Here is a 20,059-nt window from a genome sequence, read left to right on the forward strand (position 1 = left end):
CTGGTGAACCAGGTACATTACATGAACATTAACAGCTACATAGGAATAGCAATGCACATTGTATAGGACCTGCAATAAATGCATAAGATGACACTGTGTTAGCCCATAGGAGACAGTAGCGGGGTGCGGAGTGGTAATGGCACTCTGGGGCATTACACATCCATGGGCAAGTGACTGCTGAGCCTCTGATCATACATTTAGGGTCCAGTCAAACGTCCGTAAGTGTTTTGCGGACCGCACATTGCCGGCACTTAATAGAAAATGCCTAAACTTGTCTGCAATTCCATTCAGCAAAATGCGGAACAGAATTGTGGACGTGTGAATGGACCCTTAGGATAAGATCTCCTGAAATATCTCAGAATACCCTTTTAAGTCTGCAAAATTCAGACTTCTTCCTCCGTGGTTACTGTCAGGCAGCCAAGAGGTTAACACAACATGACGTTCGTTCATTGCTCAACTGGACGCTCAGAGGAGAACACGCAGCTTGTCCGTCACATGCAACTTCCTCATTCTACAGCAATCTACAGGAGAGTGTGACGGGAATCTGCAATGGGGGGATTGATCATTTCAGGTAAGATATATTCATACTTCAGTGATAATTAGCAAGCGGCTCTTCTGCCACTAGCTGTGTATGTTTACAATCAGGGTGGGATCACACATCTACTGTAGTGCTGACCTGTAATGACTGCTCCGCGCCCGCGATGTTCACACCCCATTAGGTAAATGCGTGCAGCGTTATTTTTCTGCAGATTCTACGCGGATCCCATGATAGATAACTGGTTGTGCCCAGTGGTATCCGGCTATGCTGTGTATGATAACTGGAGTAGTCTGCTCCTCTGTACTGGCTTTACTGAGGCGTGAACCTACCCTTGGAGATAAGTGAATTTCTTGAAAAAAAAATCGGGTCCAATTGTAACAAATTGGTCATAAGTAGAGTTGAGCGAACACCTGGATGTTCGGGTTCGAGAAGTTCGGCCGAACTTCCCGTAAATGTTCAAGTTCGGGATCCGAACCCGAACCGAACTTCGTCCCGAACCCGAATCCCATTGAAGTCAATGGGGACCCGAACTTTTGGGCACTAAAAAGGCTGTAAAACAGCCCAGGAAAGAGCTAGAGGGCTGCAAAAGGCAGCAACATGTAGGTAAATCCCCTGCAAACAAAGGTGGATAGGGAAATGAATTAAAATTAAAATTAAAAAAATAAAAATGAACCAATATCAATTGGACAGAGGTCCCATAGCAGAGAATCTGGCTTCACGTCAGCAGAGAATCAGTCTCTTCATGCCATAGCAGAGAATCTGGCTTCATGTCAGCGCAGAATCAGTCTTCATGTCATAGCAGAGAATCAGGCTTCACGTCACCCACCACTGGAACAGGCCACTGTCACACATTTAGGCACCGGCACCCAGACAGAGGAGAGCGGTCCTGTAACAGAGAATCTGGCCTTATGTCAGCGCAAAATCTGTCTTCATGTCATAGCAGAGAATCAGGCTTCACGTCACCCACCACTGGAACAGGCCACTGTCACACATTTAGGCCCAGGCACCCAGGCAGAGGAGAGAGGTCCCGTAACAGAGAATCTGGCCTTATGTCAGCGCAGAATCTGTCTTCATGTCATAGCAGAGAATCAGGCTTCACGTCACCCACCACTGGAACAGGCCACTGTCACACATTTAGGCCCAGGCACCCAGGCAGAGGAGAGAGGTCCCGTAACAGAGAATCTGGCCTTATGTCAGCACAGAATCTGTCTTCATGTCATAGCAGAGAATCAGGCTTCACGTCACCCACCACTGGAACAGGCCACTGTCACACAATTAGGCCCAGGCACCCAGGCAGAGGAGAGAGGTCCCGTAACAGAGAATCTGGCCTTATGTCAGCGCAGAATCTGTCTTCATGTCATAGCAGAGAATCAGGCTTCACGTCAGCCACCACTGGAACAGGCCACTGTCACACATTTAGGCCCTGGCACCCAGGCAGAGGAGAGAGGTCCCGTAACAGAGAATCTGGCTTCATGTCAGCGCAGAATCTGTCTTCATGTCATAGCAGAGAATCAGTCTTCATGTCATAGCAGAGAATCAGGCTTCACGTCACCCACCACTGGAACAGGCCACTGTCACACATTTAGGCCCAGGCACCCAGACAGAGGAGAGAGGTCCCGTAACAGAGAAACTGGCCTTATGTCAGCACAGAATCTGTCTTCATGTCATAGCAGAGAATCAGGCTTCACGTCACCCACCACTGGAACACGCCACTGTCACACATTTAGGCCCAGGCACCCAGACAGAGGAGAGAGGTCCCGTAACAGAGAATCTGGCCTTATGTCAGCGCAGAATCAGTCTTCATGTCATAGCAGAGAATCAGGCTTCACGTCACCCACCACTGGAACAGGCCACTGTCACACATTTAGGCCCCGGCACCCAGACAGAGGAGAGCGGTCCCGTAACAGAGAATCTGGCTTCATGTCATAGCAGAGAATCAGGCTTTACGTCAGCCTGCAGCGTTCTCAAGTTGTGTGTAATAGGTGTTTCTGGGTGATGTAGTGCAATGGACACTAACCTGGTACGGCTGACTCTCTGCATAGGCAGGTGATGGTAGAAATTGTTCGTGACGCCAGTGCCAAGTAAACGGTGGCACGCCGTTTGCGGATAGCAGGAATAATTGAGGGACCACGTGATCTTAAACAGAACTCCAACTTTAGTAGGTTTCATACAGAGACATTCACGGAAGCACAGTTCCTTTGCATACAGTTGATTTGGCAATACGGTCGATGCAGGCAATACAGATTTAGCAAAGTTATTACAGAGTGTGAAACACAGGACTTGCAGTACAGGAGCTTGCACTCTATTTCTGTCTGATCCTGGAATATAGCAAATCTTCTCCAAGGCCCAATAACCTAGTTCTGGCTTTATATCCTTGGCTGTAGCTTTATAAAGTACCTCCTCTGTTATTCTGAGTACCTCTTGCTTCTCTGCACTTTGTCTCTGTCCCTCTCTCAGCTTCTGGAAACTTCTGTACTGTGGTCTCCCTGCTTCTGCATATAGACATATTCAGGAGGGGAACCTTCTCTTGGGATCTGGAACCCGGTTACAGGGACTGCAATACCCTCTCCTGATCTGCAGGCTTCAGGCCTGGACTTGTCTCTGACATCGTCTAAGCTCTGGTCAGACTGGACTACACTCTGCCTTTTGCTTCCCTGTCTGGGCCTTATATAAACTAGGGCTCCCTAGCTCCCTCTAATGACTAAGAGCTGGAATGACACCCCTAGCAGGCCTGTACATGCAAGTTTCACAGTAACAGGGAAATACATGCATTACATTACATGACATTTTATAAAACTGACATATACCAACTTCTCCATAATTAAGGAGGGACGACAGCACACCAAGTGACACTTTGTAGTGACGGGTATTACAGTCCCCGTACACTACATACCCCACTGCTTTAAGCTGAGTACGGCCTCGTACTCCATCATGGCTCGCCCAACTGGCATCTCTACCTGAAACAGAAAAGAGACATGCAGGCATACATATATGTAATTCATCTGCATTTACATTTACATCAGGTCCAATTGGCAAAGGTGCAGGGCAGTGACAAGGGGCGTCGTTCTCTTCTCTCAGGATAGTGAATGGAACGGGGGCGCTGACCTGGCACAGCGTAACATTAGAACCAGGATAGTCCATGACAATGAATAAGTCCATGATAAAACAGTAGAATGGATAAAACAGTATAAAAGTTCTTGGAGGCTCAAATAACAAACATGAGTCCGTACCCAGGTTATTTTCCTATAAATCACAGAGGCTCTCATGCGGTGGAGTCCATCTCTGGGCACATTTCCTTTTAAAAGAGCAAAAATCTCAGAGGCTCAGGTTCTTTTGAGTCTATCTCTGGGCACAGTTCCTTAATATCAAGTTGCACAATAAAAGGACAGCAAGAAAAGTGCTGTAAAACCCCTGATCAACCTGAAAAGGGGGTGAAGGGTAAAAGGTGCAACAAAGGAACAGGCACAACTTGGCGTGGGGTAGGAAAAGCAGGCAGGAGGTCCTGGAAACAAAACTGGCTTCGTCGGCTTTAATACTTCAGTGGTCAACACCTACCACTGAGCCGTGGATGAACTGGCAGCCGCAACAAAGGACCAGGAAACATAGGACTCCTGTCCTGGAAGGGTTAACACCATATTTCTGCGGTGAAATAAATCAAAGGCCTAGCAGGCTGATTCACAGTGGCACATCATAACCACTTGGCTCCGCTGGCAAGTACGGCCTGTAGTAGTCCTCTACAGGAGGATGGGCCCACATAACTGTATTGGGGGGCAGCTGCAGGGTGAAGGGGCCCCTAATAGGTATTGGCCCCATGGGCCTAGGGGTAAACCCTTGGGTGGACCGTACCGGTCCCGGCATAATGATTGTGGGGTGGAATGGTGTGGTTACCGCCGCCTCAAGCGGTCCGGTAGGTTCTGCGCAGCTATTCACAACAACCGGGGGTCTCCTTTGTGGCACTGACGGAGCGGTGACAGCAGAAGGTGGTCTACGGGTGGTGACAGGCACCCTTACCTCGTCCTTCTTTGGCGGCGTCTGGATCCTGGCGGTTGCGATCTTGCGCAGCTCCCGCAACTTCTCCTCCAGCCGGACAATCTGCTCACCAATGCTCTCTGTGTCGGAGTCGCCGTCATCTGCTGGCGCCGCCGACGCAGGTACAGTCACCGATGGCGCGGACTCGGCCTTTGCAGGTTCTGGCGATGCGTCTGGTCTCCGACCCGTCCGGATGTTCTTAAAGGTATCTTGAAGTCCTTTTAAATTCTCCAGTTCCTGTATGGTCTTCTCCCGACGAGGCAGCTCGGGGCAAGGGTAGGGGCTCACCCATTTCTCCAACACGGTTGGCTGCCAGAAGACGTTAGGCCCAATGAAGGAGCTCCGCTCCTGAAAGGCATGATGGGCCGGCTCTGGAGAGCGTTCAGGTTCCCGCTCGCAGCCAGAGTAGTCTTCTCCTTCTTCTGCCTCCCAGTCCTCAGGTGCTCGTTTGGGACGGGTCACGGCAGTGGCATAAGGGCCTCGCAGGCTCTCGGCAGGGGTGAACTCCACTTCCTCTCCCTCACGGAGGCTGTGCTGATAAGAAGGGAGGTAGTCTCTTTTGACAGACCTTCTATTCACATATAGGTCTCTGCCAGTCAGATAGTCTTGGATAAACCCATAGCCACGGATTTTGTCGAAGGACACCACCACTCCCTTTCTCCTTTCCAGGCGGGGTTGGGTGTTGGTGTGCTTTTCATGGATTGTTTTAGTCAATTCTTCATAAACGATTTTGGTCTTGGTATTCCGCTTTATAGCGGCCTCCCGGATCTCCGCCATTAGTGACGACCACTTGAAAGAGGGCTGAAAGAAGTCCCTCCACGAGCCATAGTAGGGCTCTGGTTCTTTCTCCCTTGGGCGGCAGGCGGGTTTCTCCGGTCCCGGAGCGTAGGCCGGTGGAGCCTCCTCTGGCTCTACACCGATGTCAGTCATTTTTGCAATCTCAGGTGCGGACGCTGCAGCAACGCTCTGCTCAGTTTCCAACATGCTCGATCCTTCTGAGGAGAGCGATAGGGTCGCGTCAATTAAAGCAGCTAGCTCCTCCCATTGCACTGGGAGGCCGCCCCACAGGTATTCCAGTATATGGAAGGCGGTGTCCATGCTGGCAGACATGCAAATGTCCAGATAAGCAGTGGCGCCTGACCTTGAACTCCTTCCCGCTATTTCCTCAGAAAGGCGCCAATTTTTCCCGCCTTTTCGGGATGAAGATGACGCAGCAGTAAATTCAGCAAGCCCAGCGGCCATCTTTAGCAAGAAACGCTGTCTATTCACTGACAGCAAGCAGGATGATAAAAAGTCTATAAAACCACACTCCAATGTGGCGATTTTCTTCCTCTGAGTAGCGCAACACTGCACAGCGCTATTTAGAAGTTTTTGGTACACTTTGGGTATAATTTTCAGTCCACAAAGTCCACTTGAAATAAACAGGCAAATTGTCACTTTGGTCACAGGGCAACGGTATAAGGCACAAAGTTCACGCTTCTTGCACTATAAAGCGTGCGTATCCTGTTCGTGACGCCAAAAGAGAGGTGTAGCGTACTCAAGTTGTGTGTAATAGGTGTTTCTGGGTGATGTAGTGCAATATACACTAACCTGGTACGGCTGACTCTCTGCATAAGCAGGTGATGGTATAAATTGTTCGTGACGCCAGTGCCAAGTAGACGGTGGCACGCCGTTTGCGGATAGCAGGAATAATTGAGGGACCACGTGATCTTAAACAGAACTCCAACTTTAGTAGGTTTCATACAGAGACATTCACGGAAGCACAGTTCCTTTGCATACAGTTGATTTGGCAATACGGTCGATGCAGGCAATACAGATTTAGCAAAGTTATTACAGAGTGTTAAACACAGGACTTGCAGTACAGGAGCTTGCACTCTATTTCTGTCTGATCCTGGAATATAGCAAATCTTCTCCAAGGCCCATTAACCTAGTTCTGGCTTTATATCCTTGGCTGTAGCTTTCTAAAGTACCTCCTCTGTTATTCTGAGTACCTCTTGCTTCTCTGCACTTGGCCTCTGTCCCTCTCTCAGCTTCTGGAAACTTCTGCACTGTGGTCTTCCTGCTTCTGCATATAGACATATTCAGGAGGGGAACCTTCTCTTGAGATCTGGAACCCGGTTACAGGGACTGCAATACCCTCTCCTGGTCCGCAGGCTTCAGGCCTGGACTTGTCTCTGACATAGTCTAAGCTCCAGCTTCAGACTACAGGCTGCAGCTGTAGGCAGGCACTTTGGGCTAGACTACACTCTGCCTTTTGCTTCCCTGTCTGGGCCTTATATAAACTAGGGCTCCCTAGCTCCCTCTAGTGACTAAGAGCTGGAATGACACCCCTAGCAGGCCGGTACATGCAAGTTTCACAGTAACAGGGAAATACATGCATTACATTACATGACATTTTATAAAACTGACATATACCAACTTCCCCATAATTAAGGAGGGACGACAGCACACCAAGGGACCTTTGGTAGTGACGGGTATTACAGTCCCCGTACACTACAAGCCACCACTGGAACAGGCCACTGTCACACATTTAGGCCCAGGCACCCAGACAGAGGAGAGCGGTCCCGTAACAGAGAATCTGGCCTTATGTCAGCGCAGAATCTGTCTTCATGTCATAGCAGAGAATCAGGCTTCACGTCACCCACCACTGGAACAGGCCACTGTCACACATTTAGGCCCCGGCACCCAGACAGAGGAGAGAGGTCCCGTAACAGAGAATCTGGCCTGATGTCAGCACAGAATCTGTCTTCATGTCATAGCAGAGAATCAGGCTTCACGTCACCCACCACTGGAACAGGCCACTGTCACACATTTAGGCCCAGGCACCCAGGCAGAGGAGAGAGGTCCCGTAACAGAGAATCTGGCCTTATGTCAGCAGAGAATCAGTCTTCATGTCATAGCAGAGAATCAAGCTTCACGTCACCCACCACTGGAACAGGCCACTGTCACATATTTAGGCCCAGGCACCCAGGCAGAGGAGAGAGGTCCCGTAACAGAGAATCTGGCCTTATGTCAGCGCAGAATCTGTATTCATGTCATAGCAGAGAATCAGGCTTCACGTCACCCACCACTGGAACAGGCCACTGTCACACATTTAGGCCCCGGCACCCAGGCAGAGGAGAGAGGTCCCGTAACAGAGAATCTGGCCTGATGTCAGCACAGAATCTGTCTTCATGTCATAGCAGAGAATCAGGCTTCACGTCACCCACCACTGGAACAGGCCACTGTCACACATTTAGGCCCAGGCACCCAGACAGGGGAGAGAGGTCCCGTAACAGAGAATCTGGCCTTGTTCTGTCCCCACATGAAGGCGAATGAAGGTGTAAATGATAATGGCTTTGTGACTGTCCTACCTTCGTATCCAAGCAGTGGAGCAGACCGGACCGGCAGATGCTCAGGTTAGATGGATCCAGACGTAGACATGAGGATGCAATCAAACGTGGGTTTATTTGATCCAGAGCAGTGACATACGGTGATGGAATACAGGAATGCAGTAGATGCTGTCACGTGGATGTCTTTTCTGAGGCTAACTGCTGAGGCAACTGCTGGTCAAAAACTGATGCCTTCACAAGCCAAGGTGTGTGTCTCCAGTCACAAAGGATGCAGCACTGAAAAAGGCTACAGGAAGTGACCAGGCCCAAGGCTGCTAAAACCACGCCCAGAGAAAAAACTTTATTAACAAGAACGAAGGCGTGCAGCATATGAATTCCGGCCAGCAGATGGCAGCAGAGAACAATAGACTTAAACAACATAGGTAAAACAAGAAATAATACAGTGCAGAAATTCAATATGAAAGGAACAGCACACTCCCCGTCTGAAATTCACTTTGGGGATTTCACTATGACGAATGTCCATAAAATATAAACAACCTGTAAAAAGAAAAACATGTTAGAATGCAAACATGGATTAGTCCTATTTTCCAACTTGGAATGGAGAAGATCTGCGAAGCTAGATACAGTCCTGTTCACCCATCAGGGACGTTCTCGATGGGTCTCATCCAACTGGAGAAACGTTCAAAGCGCTGATAACTGAAGCTTGCGGTTTGCTTTGTTCCAGTGACTAATGCATTAACTTCAGTGCGGATTTCTGCATCATTATCCGGATCCTGGATGCTGAAAACTTCCTGTACACATTCGTCTGCCTCTCCAAGCAGAAACTCTGGACCGTCGGTGTAATACTGGACTTCAGCTATGTCGACACCCAGTTCTTGTTGTATGAAATCCGCAATCTCCACTGCCAACACAGTCCCACAGAGTTCCAGTCTGGGAATAGTATGATCGGGCTTGGGGGCTAACTTAGCCTTACCAAAGACGAATCCAACGTGATTTTGGTTGTTGGGTTCTGTCACCTTCAGATAGGCAACTGCTGCGATGGCCTCCGTGGAGGCATCCGAGAACACGTGGAGTTCTTTCTTTATGCTAGATGAAAGTGAAGTTTTAATATAGCATCTCGGGATGTGGATCTCATCCAAGGCACACAAAGATCGCTTCCAGGCTTCCCATTTTTGCTCTTTCTCGGAGGGAAGTGGGGTATCCCAATCCTTGACTGTTTCAGAAAACTGTCTCAGTAGAGATTTACCTTGTATGGTAATGGGCGCTACAAATCCCAGCGGATCAAATAGGCTGTTTACCACTGATAGGACGCCTCGCTTTGTGAATGGCTTGTCTGCACAACTTATCTGAAAACCGAAGGAGTCAGCCGAGTGATCCCATCTAAGGCCCAAGCTCCTCTGCACAGGTGGACTGTCCAGTCCCAAGTTAATGTCCTTGAATCCTGGTGCATAATCGCCTGATTCGAAGGCCCTCATAACGGCCAGGCTGTTTGAAGCAATTTTGTGTAGTCTAAGTTTAGCTTGGTACAACATACTTTGAGTCCTTTTGAGCAGATCGATAGCCGCTTCTTCAGTCGGTAGTGATTTGAGTCCATCGTCTACGTAGAAGTCCTTTTCTACAAAGTCTCTGGCGTCTTTACCGTACTCGGATTCTCCCTCTAATGCAGTTCGCCGAAGGCCGTAAGTTGCCACGGCAGGTGAAGGGCTGTTTCCAAATACGTGTACCCTCATACGATATTCTGCCATCTCTGCGTTGGTGTCGTTATTCTTGTACCACAGAAACCTGAGGAAATTCCGGTGGTCCTCTCTGACTACGAAACAGTGGAACATCTGTTCAATGTCAGCGGTGATGGCAATGAGCTCTTTTCTGAACCTCATAAGCACTCCAACTAGGTTATTCGTCAGATTAGGACCTGTGAGAAGGACATCATTAAGAGATACACCTTGATGTTTGGCACTTGAGTCAAAAACAACCCTAATTTGATTAGGTTTCCGTGGGTGATACACTCCAAATGAAGGCAAGTACCAGCACTCGTCGTTCTTCCCTAAGGAAGGAGCTGGTTCTGCATGGTTGTTGTGGAATATTTTGTCGATAAAGGCAACGATGTGTTCTCTCATCTCAGGCTTACTGTTCATGGTACGCTGAAGAGAGTTAAATCTAGACAGAGCTTGTTCCCTATTGTTCGGGAGTCTCACCCTGGTAGCTCGGAAGGGTAATGGAGAAACCCAGTGATTGGTTTCGTCTTTAAGGAACTCATTGTCCATTATCTTGATAAATTCTCTGTCCTCTACTGACAAAGCTACTTTATCATCGTCCTTGCTTGTGTGAAAGACTAATCTTCCCAAGTTGTCAGCAAAGGGAGGAATGTCGTCAGGTGGTTGTATGAGGTCTGGAGGCTTCTCTTTCACCTCATAGTGATGAGGGCAAGGCTTAATGCAAGTTGTGCGTCCATCTCCACGCACGTACGTTTTGAATGAGCGGATTTTTGGTTGATCGAAGCATACATTTCCTATGACTACCCATCCCAAGTCCAGTCTCTGGGCATATGGTGCATAGTCGGGACCATTACACTGTTGACGCACCTTGTGTACCCTTAGATTGTCTCTGCCAAGCAGGAGTAGAATCTCAGCGTTGTTGTCCATAGGTGGGATAACGTTGGATAGGTGCCTTAGGTGTGGATGGTGAAATGCAGCTTCCGGGGTAGGAATCTCATCCCTATGGTTGGGTATTTGATCGCATTCGATCAGAGTCGGTAGAGGTATTTCCGTATGTCCACTGACGGAACAAGCGATGAATCCTTGTGCCCTCCTGCCGCTAGTCTCAATGCGACCCGAGCAGGTGTTTAAGATGTAGGGTTCTGACGGTCCCTTTATACCAAAGGCTTCAAAGAATTTAGGTCCTGCTAGGGAGCGGTTGCTTTGGTCGTCAATGATGGCATACATTTTTACTGCCTTTTCTGGTAGCCCCTCCGGGTAGACCTTGATTAGGCATATGCGGGCACAACATTTCTCACTCTGGCCCTCCCCACATACGTCCAAGCATGAGCAGGAAACAGCAGTGGCTGTGTTAGCGTGGTTCTGGGGCTCCCCGCCATGACTTTGAGCAGGACTGGTGGTGACAGCAGCAGGTGAATCCCTTGTGAGTGTAGTTGGGTGCATAGCTGAGGCATGTCTATCACTATGACACTCCTCACATTTGATAATGGATTTACAGTCCTTAGCCATGTGCTCCAATGAAGCGCAGCACCTGAAACATACCCCAAGCTCGGTGAGGACTTTCTTGCGCTCCTGTATGGTTTTGGATCTAAATCCTCTGCATTTGTTCAGCGAGTGTGGTTTTTTATGAATGGGACATTCACGATTGAAGGCCTTGTCTCCTGTTGAGGTAGTGTACTGTTTACCAGTGGGTACTGCAGATGATGGTAGGTTAGTCTTTCTAACATTCACGCTGCTCTTAAAATCTCTGTGTTTATGCACAATACTTTCATACCTTGATGATGGTGTCACTGAAGCTGTAGTATTGAACTCCAGGAAGTCAAGGCTGGGGTCATTCCTCATCTGGGACTGTTCATCGATGAATCTACAGAAATGAATAAATGGGGGAAAAGTGACGTCATGCACTCTTTTGTACCTTGAGACTGATGCCGCCCACTTCTCTTGCAGGCTGTATGGTAACTTCACGACAATTGGGTTCACCCCATGGGCTGTATCCAGGTAGCACAGCCCGGACAGACGAGGGTCTCTTTTGGCGAGCTCCAGTTCCATGAGCAAATCACTTAAATCCTGAAACTTGTGGACATCCTTAAGACTGATCTTGGGGACGTTCTGCAGTCTCCTGAATAGTGCCTTCTCTATTGCTTCTGCACTGCCAAAGGTGCGTTCGAGTCTCTGCCAGGCTGCAGCGAGACCTGCTTCTGCTTGTCCCACATAGACAGTTCTAAGGCTCTTGATGCGATTTGTGGAGCCTGGGCCCAGCCAGTTGATCAAGAGGTCGAGCTCCTGCTCTGCGGTTAGGTTGAGGTTGGCGATGGCGGCTTTGAAGGTTGCCTTCCAGGCTCTGTAGCTCTCCGCACGGTCATCAAATTTTGAGAGACTGGTGTTAATTAGCTCTCTGCTCACCATAAACCTGGCAAACTCAGACATATCTGATTTCTCACTGCTTGTTGCCATGACAACTTGTGATGCCCCTGGGGCGTATAGGCTGCGTGGCGTGAAAGGGTGAGATGCTTCCGGGTAGAATGATGTTGCTGCAGGGTTGAGCTGTGGTCTAGCCTCTGTGGATTCTGATGACTGCTGCTTGAGCTGTGGAGGAAGGCCAGGAAACACCTGGTAGCCATCTTGCTGTAATAACTGCCCTTGAGAGGGCGCGTCTGGGCGACTGTTATTGGATTGCTCGGGTGCTGTGGGTATCGCTGGCACTGCGGGTAGAGCTGACTTGGAGGTTTCAGTGTTGTTGGCTTGGACAGTACTGCACACTGGGGGTGGTGCAGATAACTGTTTCAGTACATAGTCACTGGTGCGATCAGCTGGATCGTCTATCTCCTCTGGTGGTAAGCAGACTGAATCAAGGCCTTGGCTCAATGCTTGCTCAAGTAGTCTTACCTTTGCTAATGCGATTTCCTCTTCCCTCTCTGATTCAAGGATCTTTATTCGAGCCTCTGCTTCTGCCCTCTTGGCTTCTGCTTCTGCCCTCTTGGCTTCTGCCTCCGCTTCTGCCCTCTTGGCTTCTGCCTCCGCTTCTGCCCTCTTGGCTTCTGCTTCTGCCCTCGCAAGGACTTCTTTTTCGGTGAAGGAACGCCTCACTTTGGATTGCTCTGCATTTATGCGGGCCTCTAGTAATCTGTCGCTCAGGGCGGAGCTTCTAGAGCATGATGATCTGTAGGACCGCGAGGAATGTTTGGATGAATGCGATCTGTGTGATCTGGTTTCTTGCAAATGAGAGATGCGGAGTTCCACTTTATCTTTAGCGTCCAGCACCATGGCGTCTCTTTGTCTGTCTATTGATTCTGCCTTGCACAATTCTGACGGGGCTTCTTCAATATTAGAGTCTTTCAGAAAGGTTATATACCTTGTGGACAGTCTCTTGTATCTTTCATGGGCTGCGTTCAGCCGCCCGACGGCAACTTGTAAACTGGTGGCATCGCCTGAGGAGGACTTAAGTCCTGATATGAGGGAGGAAACTCGTTCCCATAGCTCTTCCAGGTTGTCACATAGCTCATCTTTCCTGGTGTGATAGTTTTCTGTGATCTTTATAGTTGGTTTGAGAGAGCGCCTTGGTCGAGTGACTTGGTCTGCTGGAAGTGTGGGTTCTACCTCCAGCTCTTCATAATGATCAGTATCAGGTTGCATTTGCTTTGTTTCATCACTGGGGAACTGTACGAGGTCCTTTTCGGCCATTTTGATTTAAGGTGCGCTGTCTCTTTAAGAAATCAAACTTTTGAATTGGGGGCTGAAAATTGCAGTGCGGCTCAGATGAGGCACCCCGATGAGTTTCCCAAAGTCCTTTTAGTGAATTGCGGGGTTTTGGCATAAGGGAGGCGCCGCGTGGGTGAACAGTTCTTATATCATGCGAGCAAGGGTTAATATAGGATGTAGAAAGTGGCTTGGCGAGTGGTGGAGGACTTCCAGGCGAGAGTATATCTACTGCGGACACGCCGTGCTTCCCCTTAGGCTTATGGGACGTGCACTGTTGCCGGGCAGATTTGCTGGGAGTGGGCCTGTTGCAGGGGAGGTTCCTGAGTGTGGCCCTGGGCTCTGAGGGAACCTGTAGCCGGGCATTGGACATTCAGACAGATATTGACTGGGGTATAAGGCTTTAAGGCAGTTTTTGACTGTTCTGTCCCCACATGAAGGCGAATGAAGGTGTAACTGATAATGGCTTTGTGACTGTCCTACCTTCGTATCCAAGCAGTGGAGCAGACCGGACCGGCAGATGCTCAGGTTAGATGGATCCAGACGTAGACATGAGGATGCAATCAAACGTGGGTTTATTTGATCCAGAGCAGTGACCTACGGTGATGGAATACAGGAATGCAGTAGATGCTGTCATGTGGATGTCTTTCCTGAGGCTACTGCTGAGGCAACTGCTGGTCAAAAACTGATGCCTTCACAAGCCGAGGTGTGTGTCTCCAGTCACAAAGGATGCAGCACTGAAAAAGGCTACAGGAAGTGACCAGGCCCAAGGCTGCTAAAACCACGCCCAGAGAAAAAACTTTATTAACAAGAACGAAGGCGTGCAGCATATGAATTCCGGCCAGCAGATGGCAGCAGAGAACAATAGACTTAAACAACATAGGTAAAACAAGAAATAATACAGTGCAGAAATTCAATATGAAAGGAACAGCACAGGCCTTATGTCAGCGCAGAATCTGTCTTCATGTCATAGCAGAGAATCAGGCTTCACGTCACCCACCACTGGAACAGGCCACTGTCACACATTTAGGCCCCGGCACCCAGACAGGGGAGAGGTTCATTCAACTTTGGGTTCCCCGCAATATAATGGTAAAATGAAATTAAAAATAGGATTGAATGAGGAAGTGCCCTGGAGTAGAATAATATATTGTTAAGGGGAGGTAGTTAATGTCTAATCTGCACAAGGGATGGACAGGTCCTGTGGGATCCATGCCTGGTTCATTTTTATGAACGTCAGCTTGTCCACATTGGCTGTAGACAGGCGGCTGCGTTTGTCTGTAATGACGCCCCCTGCCGTGCTGAATACACGTTCAGACAAAACGCTGGCCGCCGGGCAGGCCAGCACCTCCAAGGCATAAAAGGCTAGCTCTGGCCACGTGGACAATTTGGAGACCTAGAAGTTGAATGGGGCCGAACCATCAGTCAGTTCGTGGAGGGGTGTGCACAGGTACTGTTCCACCATGTTAGTGAAATGTTGCCTCCTGCTAACACGTTCCGTATCAGGAGGTGGTGCACTTAGCTGTGGCGTGGTGACAAAACGTTTCCACATCTCTGCCATGCTAACCCTGCCCTCAGAGGAGCTGGCCGTGACACAGCTGGCGACCTCTTCCTCCTCCTCTGCCTTCGCCTTGGGCTTCCACTGGTTCCCCTGTGACATTTGGGAATGCTCTCAGTAGCGAGTCTACCAACGTGCGCTTGTACTCGCGCATCTTCCTATCATGCTCCAGTGCAGGAAATAAGGTGGGCACATTGTCTTTGTACCGGGGATCCAGCAGGGTGGCAACCCAGTAGTCCGCACACGTTAAAATGTGGGCAACTCTGCTGTCGTTGCGCAGGCACTGCAGCATGTAGTCGCTCATGTGTGCCAGGCTGCCCAGAGGTAAGGACAAGCTGTCCTCTGTGGGAGGCGTATCGTCATCGTCCTGTGTTTCCCCCCAGCCACGCACCAGTGATGGGCCCGAGCTGCTTTGGGTGCCACCCCGCTGTGAACATGCTTCATCCTCATCCTCCTCCACCTCCTCCTCATCCTCGTCCTCCTCGTCCTCCAGTAGTGGGCCCTGTGTGGCCACATTTGTACCTGGCCTCTGCTGTTGCAAAAAACCTCCCTCTGAGTCACTTCGAAGAGACTGGCCTGAAAGTGCTAAAAATGACCCCTCTTCCTCCTCTTCCTCCTGGGCCACCTCCTCTTCCATCATCGCCCTGTTTTCTCAAGGAGACATAGAAGTGGGATAGTAACGCTGATAACGGCGTCATCGCCACTGGCCATGTTGGTGGAGTACTCGAAACAGCGCAACAGGGCACACAGGTCTCGCATGGAGGCCCAGTCATTGGTGGTGAAGTGGTGCTGTTCCGCAGTGCGACTGACCCGTGCGTGCTGCAGCTGAAACTCCACTATGGCCTGCTGCTGCTCGCACAGTCTGTCCAGCATATGCAAGGTGGAGTTCCACCTGGTGGGCACGTCGCATATGAGGCGGTGAGCGGGAAGGCCGAAGTTACGCTGTAGCGCAGACAGGCGAGCAGCGGCAGGGTGTGAACGCCGGAAGCGCGAACAGACGGCCCGCACTTTATGCAGCAGCTCTGACATGTTGGGGTAGTTGCGAATGAACTTCTGCACCACCAAATTCAGCACATGCGCCAGGCAAGGGATGTGCGTCAAACCGGCTAGTCCCAGAGCTGCAACGAGATTTTGCCCATTATCGCACACCACCAGGCCGGGCTTGAGGCTCACCGGCAGCAACCACTCGTCGGTCTGTTGTTCTATACCCTGCCACAACTCCTGTGCGGTGTGGGGCCTGTCCCCCAAACATATGAGTTTCAGAATGGCCTGCTGAAGTTTACCCCGGGCTGTGCTGAAGTTGGTGGTGAAGGTGTGTGGCTGACTGGATGAGCAGGTGGAAGAAGAGGAGGAGGAAGCTGAGGAGGAGGAGGAGGAGACAGGAGGCAAAGAATGTTACCCTGCGATCCTTGGCGGCGGAAGGACGTGCGCCAAATAGCTCTCCGCCTGGGGCCCAGCCGCCACTACATTTACCCAGTGTGCAGTTAGGGAGATATAGAGTCCCTGGCCGTGCTTACTGGTCCACGTATCTGTGGTTAGGTGGACCTTGCCACAGATGGCGTTGCGCAGTGCACACTTGATTTTATCGGACACTTGTTTGTGCAGGGAAGGCACGGCTCTCTTGGAGAAGTAGTGGCAGCTGGGAACAACATACTGTGGGACAGCAAGTGACATGAGCTGTTTGAAGCTGTGTGTGTCCACCAGCCTAAATGACAGCATTTCATAGGCCAGTAGTTTAGAAATGCTGGCATTCAGGGCCAGGGATCGAGGGTGGCTAGGTGAGAATTTACGCTTTCTCTCAAATGTTTGTGAGATGGAGAGCTGAACGCTGCCGTGTGACATGGTTGAGATGCTTGGTGACGCAGGTGGTGGTGTTGGTGGTACATCCCATGTTTGCTGGGCGGCAGGTGCCAACGTTCCTCCAGAGGCGGAGGAAGAGGCCGAGGCGGCGGCAGCAGCAGCAGAAGAGGCCGAGGCGGCAGCAGCAGAAGATGTAGCAGGGGGAGCCTGAGTGACTTCCTTGTTTTTAAGGTGTTTACTCCACTGCAGTTCATGCTTTGCATGCAGGTGCCTGGTCATGCAGGTTGTGCTAAGGTTCAGAACGTTAATGCCTCGCTTCAGGCTCTGATGGCACAGCGTGCAAACCACTCGGGTCTTGTCGTCAGCACATTGTTTGAAGAAGTGCCATGCCAGGGAACTCCTTGAAGCTGCCTTTGGGGTGCTCGGTCCCAGATGGCGGCGGTCAGTAGCAGGCGGAGTCTCTTGGCGGCGGGTGTTCTGATTTTGCCCACTGCTCCCTCTTTTGCTACGCTGTTGGCTCGGTCTCACCACTGCCTCTTCCTCCGAACTGTGAAAGTCAGTGGCACGACCTTCATTCCATGTGGGGTCTAGGACCTCATCGTCCCCTGAATCGTCTTCCACCCAGTCTTGATCCCTGACCTCCTGTTCAGTCTGCACACTGCAGAAAGACGCAGCAGGTGGCACCTGTGTTTCGTCATCATCAGAGACGTGCTGAGGTGGTATTCCCATGTCCTCATCATCAGGAAAAATAAGTGGTTGTGCGTTAGTGCATTCTATCTCTTCCACCCCTGGGGAAGGGCTAGGTGGATGCCCTTGGGAAACCCTGGCAGCAGAGTCTTCAAACAGCATAAGAGACTGCTGCATAACTTGAGGCTCAGACAGTTTCCCTGATATGCATGGGGGTGATGTGACAGACCGATGGGCTTGGTTTTCATGTGCCATCTGTGCGCTTTCTGCAGCAGACTGGGTGGGAGATAATGTGAACGTGCTGGATCCACTGTCGGCCACCCAATTGACTAATGCCTGTACCTGCTCAGGCCTTACCATCCTTAGAACGGCATTGGGCCCCACCAAATATCGCTGTAAATTCTGCTGGCTACTGGGACCTGAGGTAGTTGGTTCACTAGGACGTGTGGCTGTGGCAGAACGGCCACGTCCTCTCCCAGCACCAGAGGGTCCACTAACACCACCACGACCATGTCCACGTCCGCGTCCGCGTCCCTTATTAGATGTTTTCCTCATTGTTCCCGTTCACCACAATTTTGAGAATGGCAAATTTGGGAATGCTTTTTCAACCCAGAACAAAAACTGTGCTTTGACGGTCACTACAAATAACTTGACCAGCTAAAACAGTACAGATTTGGTTGAATAGAGATGTGAGACCTGTTTTTTTTTGCGCTGTGTGACAGTTATAGGTTTAATCACAGAATGACACTTCTATCAGCACGCTAGTGTGTGTCTTAGGTTTTTCTGAATGACACTATCAGCACCTTCAATGTAAGATTTTCTTTTTGGGATAGATTTCAAGTAGGCCTCAAATACCACAAACTAGTTATTTTCAGAATGGCAAATTTGGGAATGCTTTTTCAACCCAGAACAAAAAGTCTGCTTTTACGGTCACTACAAATAACTTGACCAGCTAAAACTGTGCAGATTTGGTTGAATAGAAATGTCAGGTCTATTTTTTAGGCGCTGGGTGACAGGCTCAACTTGCCCCTGATGTAATATATGGCCAAAAAATAACCAGACTGTTGATGGTTAAATGCACTTGGGTGACACAGGCTCAGCCTGCACCAGATGTAGTATACGGCCAAAAAATAACCAGACTGTTGATGGTTAAATGCACTTCGGTGACACAGGCTCAGCCTGCAGCTAATGTAGTATATGGCCCAAAAATAACCAGACTGTTGATGGTTAAATGCACTTGGGTGACACAGGCTCAGCCTGCACCAGATGTAGTATACGGCCAAAAAATAACCAGACTGTTGATGGTTAAATGCACTTCTTTGACACAGGCTCAGCCTGCAGCTAATGTAGGATATGGCCAAAAAATAACCAGACTGTTGATGGTTAAATGCACTTGGGTGACACAGGCTCAGCCTGCACCAGATGTAGTATACGGCCAAAAAATAACCAGACTGTTGATGGTTAAATGCACTTCGGTGACACAGGCTCAGCCTGCAGCTGATGTAGTATAAGGCCAAAAAATAATCAGACTGTTGATGGTTAAATGCACTTGGGTGACACAGGCTCAGCCTGCAGCTGATGCAGTATATGGCCAAAAAATAACCAGACTGTTGATGGTTAAATGCACTTGGGTGACACAGGCTCAGCCTGCACCTGATGTAGTATATGGCCAAAAAATAACCAGACTGTTGATGGTTAAATGCACTTCGGTGACACAGGCTCAGCCTGCAGCTGATGTAGTATAAGGCCAAAAAATAATCAGACTGTTGATGGTTAAATGCACTTGGGTGACACAGGCTCAGCCTGCAGCTGATGCAGTATATGGCCAAAAAATAACCAGACTGTTGATGGTTAAATGCACTTGGGTGACACAGGCTCAGCCTGCACCTGATGTAGTATATGGCCAAAAAATAACCAGACTGTTGATGGTTAAATGCACTTCGGTGACACAGGCTCAGCCTGCAGCTGATGTAGTATAAGGCCAAAAAATAACCAGACTGTTGATGGTTAAATGCACTTGGGTGACACAGGCTCAGCCTGCAGCTGATGCAGTATATGGCCAAAAAATAACCAGACTGTTGATGGTTAAATGCACTTCGGTGACACAGGCTCAGCCTGCAGCTGATGTAGGATATAGCACAAAATAACCACACTATTGATGGTTAAATGCACTTGGTGATAGCTCGTGCTGGCGCACCACAAGACACAAAATGGCCGCCGATCACCCCAGAAAAAAAGTGATCTAAAAACGCTCTGGGCAGCCTCAAAAAAGTGAGCAAGTCAATAATAGCACTTCAATGATCCACAGCTGCAGATCGATCACAGAATGAAGTCTTTTGGAGGAGTTAATCTGCCTAATCTCGCCCTAACGTCGCAGCTGCAGCCTCTCCCTATACTGATCATAGCAGAGTGACATGCAGCGCTACGTGACCCAAGCTTATATAGAGGCTGGGTCACATGGTGCACTGGCCAATCACAGCCATGCCAATAGTAGGCATGGCTGTGATGGCCTCTTGGGCCAAGTTGTATGACGCTTGTTGATTGGCTGCTTTGCAGCCTTTCAAAAAGCGCCAAGAAAGCGCCGAACACCGAACCCGAACCCGGACTTTTACGAAAATGTTCGGGTCCGTGTCACGGACACCCCAAAATTCGGTACGAACCCGAACTATACAGTTCGGGTTCGCTCATCCCTAGTCATAAGATTTAT

At 49.7% G+C, this 20,059-nt stretch overlaps 1 protein-coding gene across 1 annotated transcript in view; it reads left to right on the forward strand.

Annotated features, from left to right (window-relative positions):
• The first annotated feature begins 459 nt into the window (after positions 1-459).
• The window catches only part of LOC120986743 (carcinoembryonic antigen-related cell adhesion molecule 2-like), a 142,046-nt gene continuing 122,446 nt past the window's right edge, over positions 460-20,059 (forward strand). The window contains exon 1 of the mRNA XM_040415456.1: positions 460-571. Coding sequence (XP_040271390.1) covers positions 550-571 — 22 coding nt within the window. The 5' untranslated portion in view covers positions 460-549. The remainder of the gene's footprint in view (positions 572-20,059) is intronic.

Source organism: Bufo bufo, chromosome 1 (assembly GCF_905171765.1).
Source record: "Bufo bufo chromosome 1, aBufBuf1.1, whole genome shotgun sequence".
Taxonomy (NCBI): domain Eukaryota; kingdom Metazoa; phylum Chordata; class Amphibia; order Anura; family Bufonidae; genus Bufo; species Bufo bufo.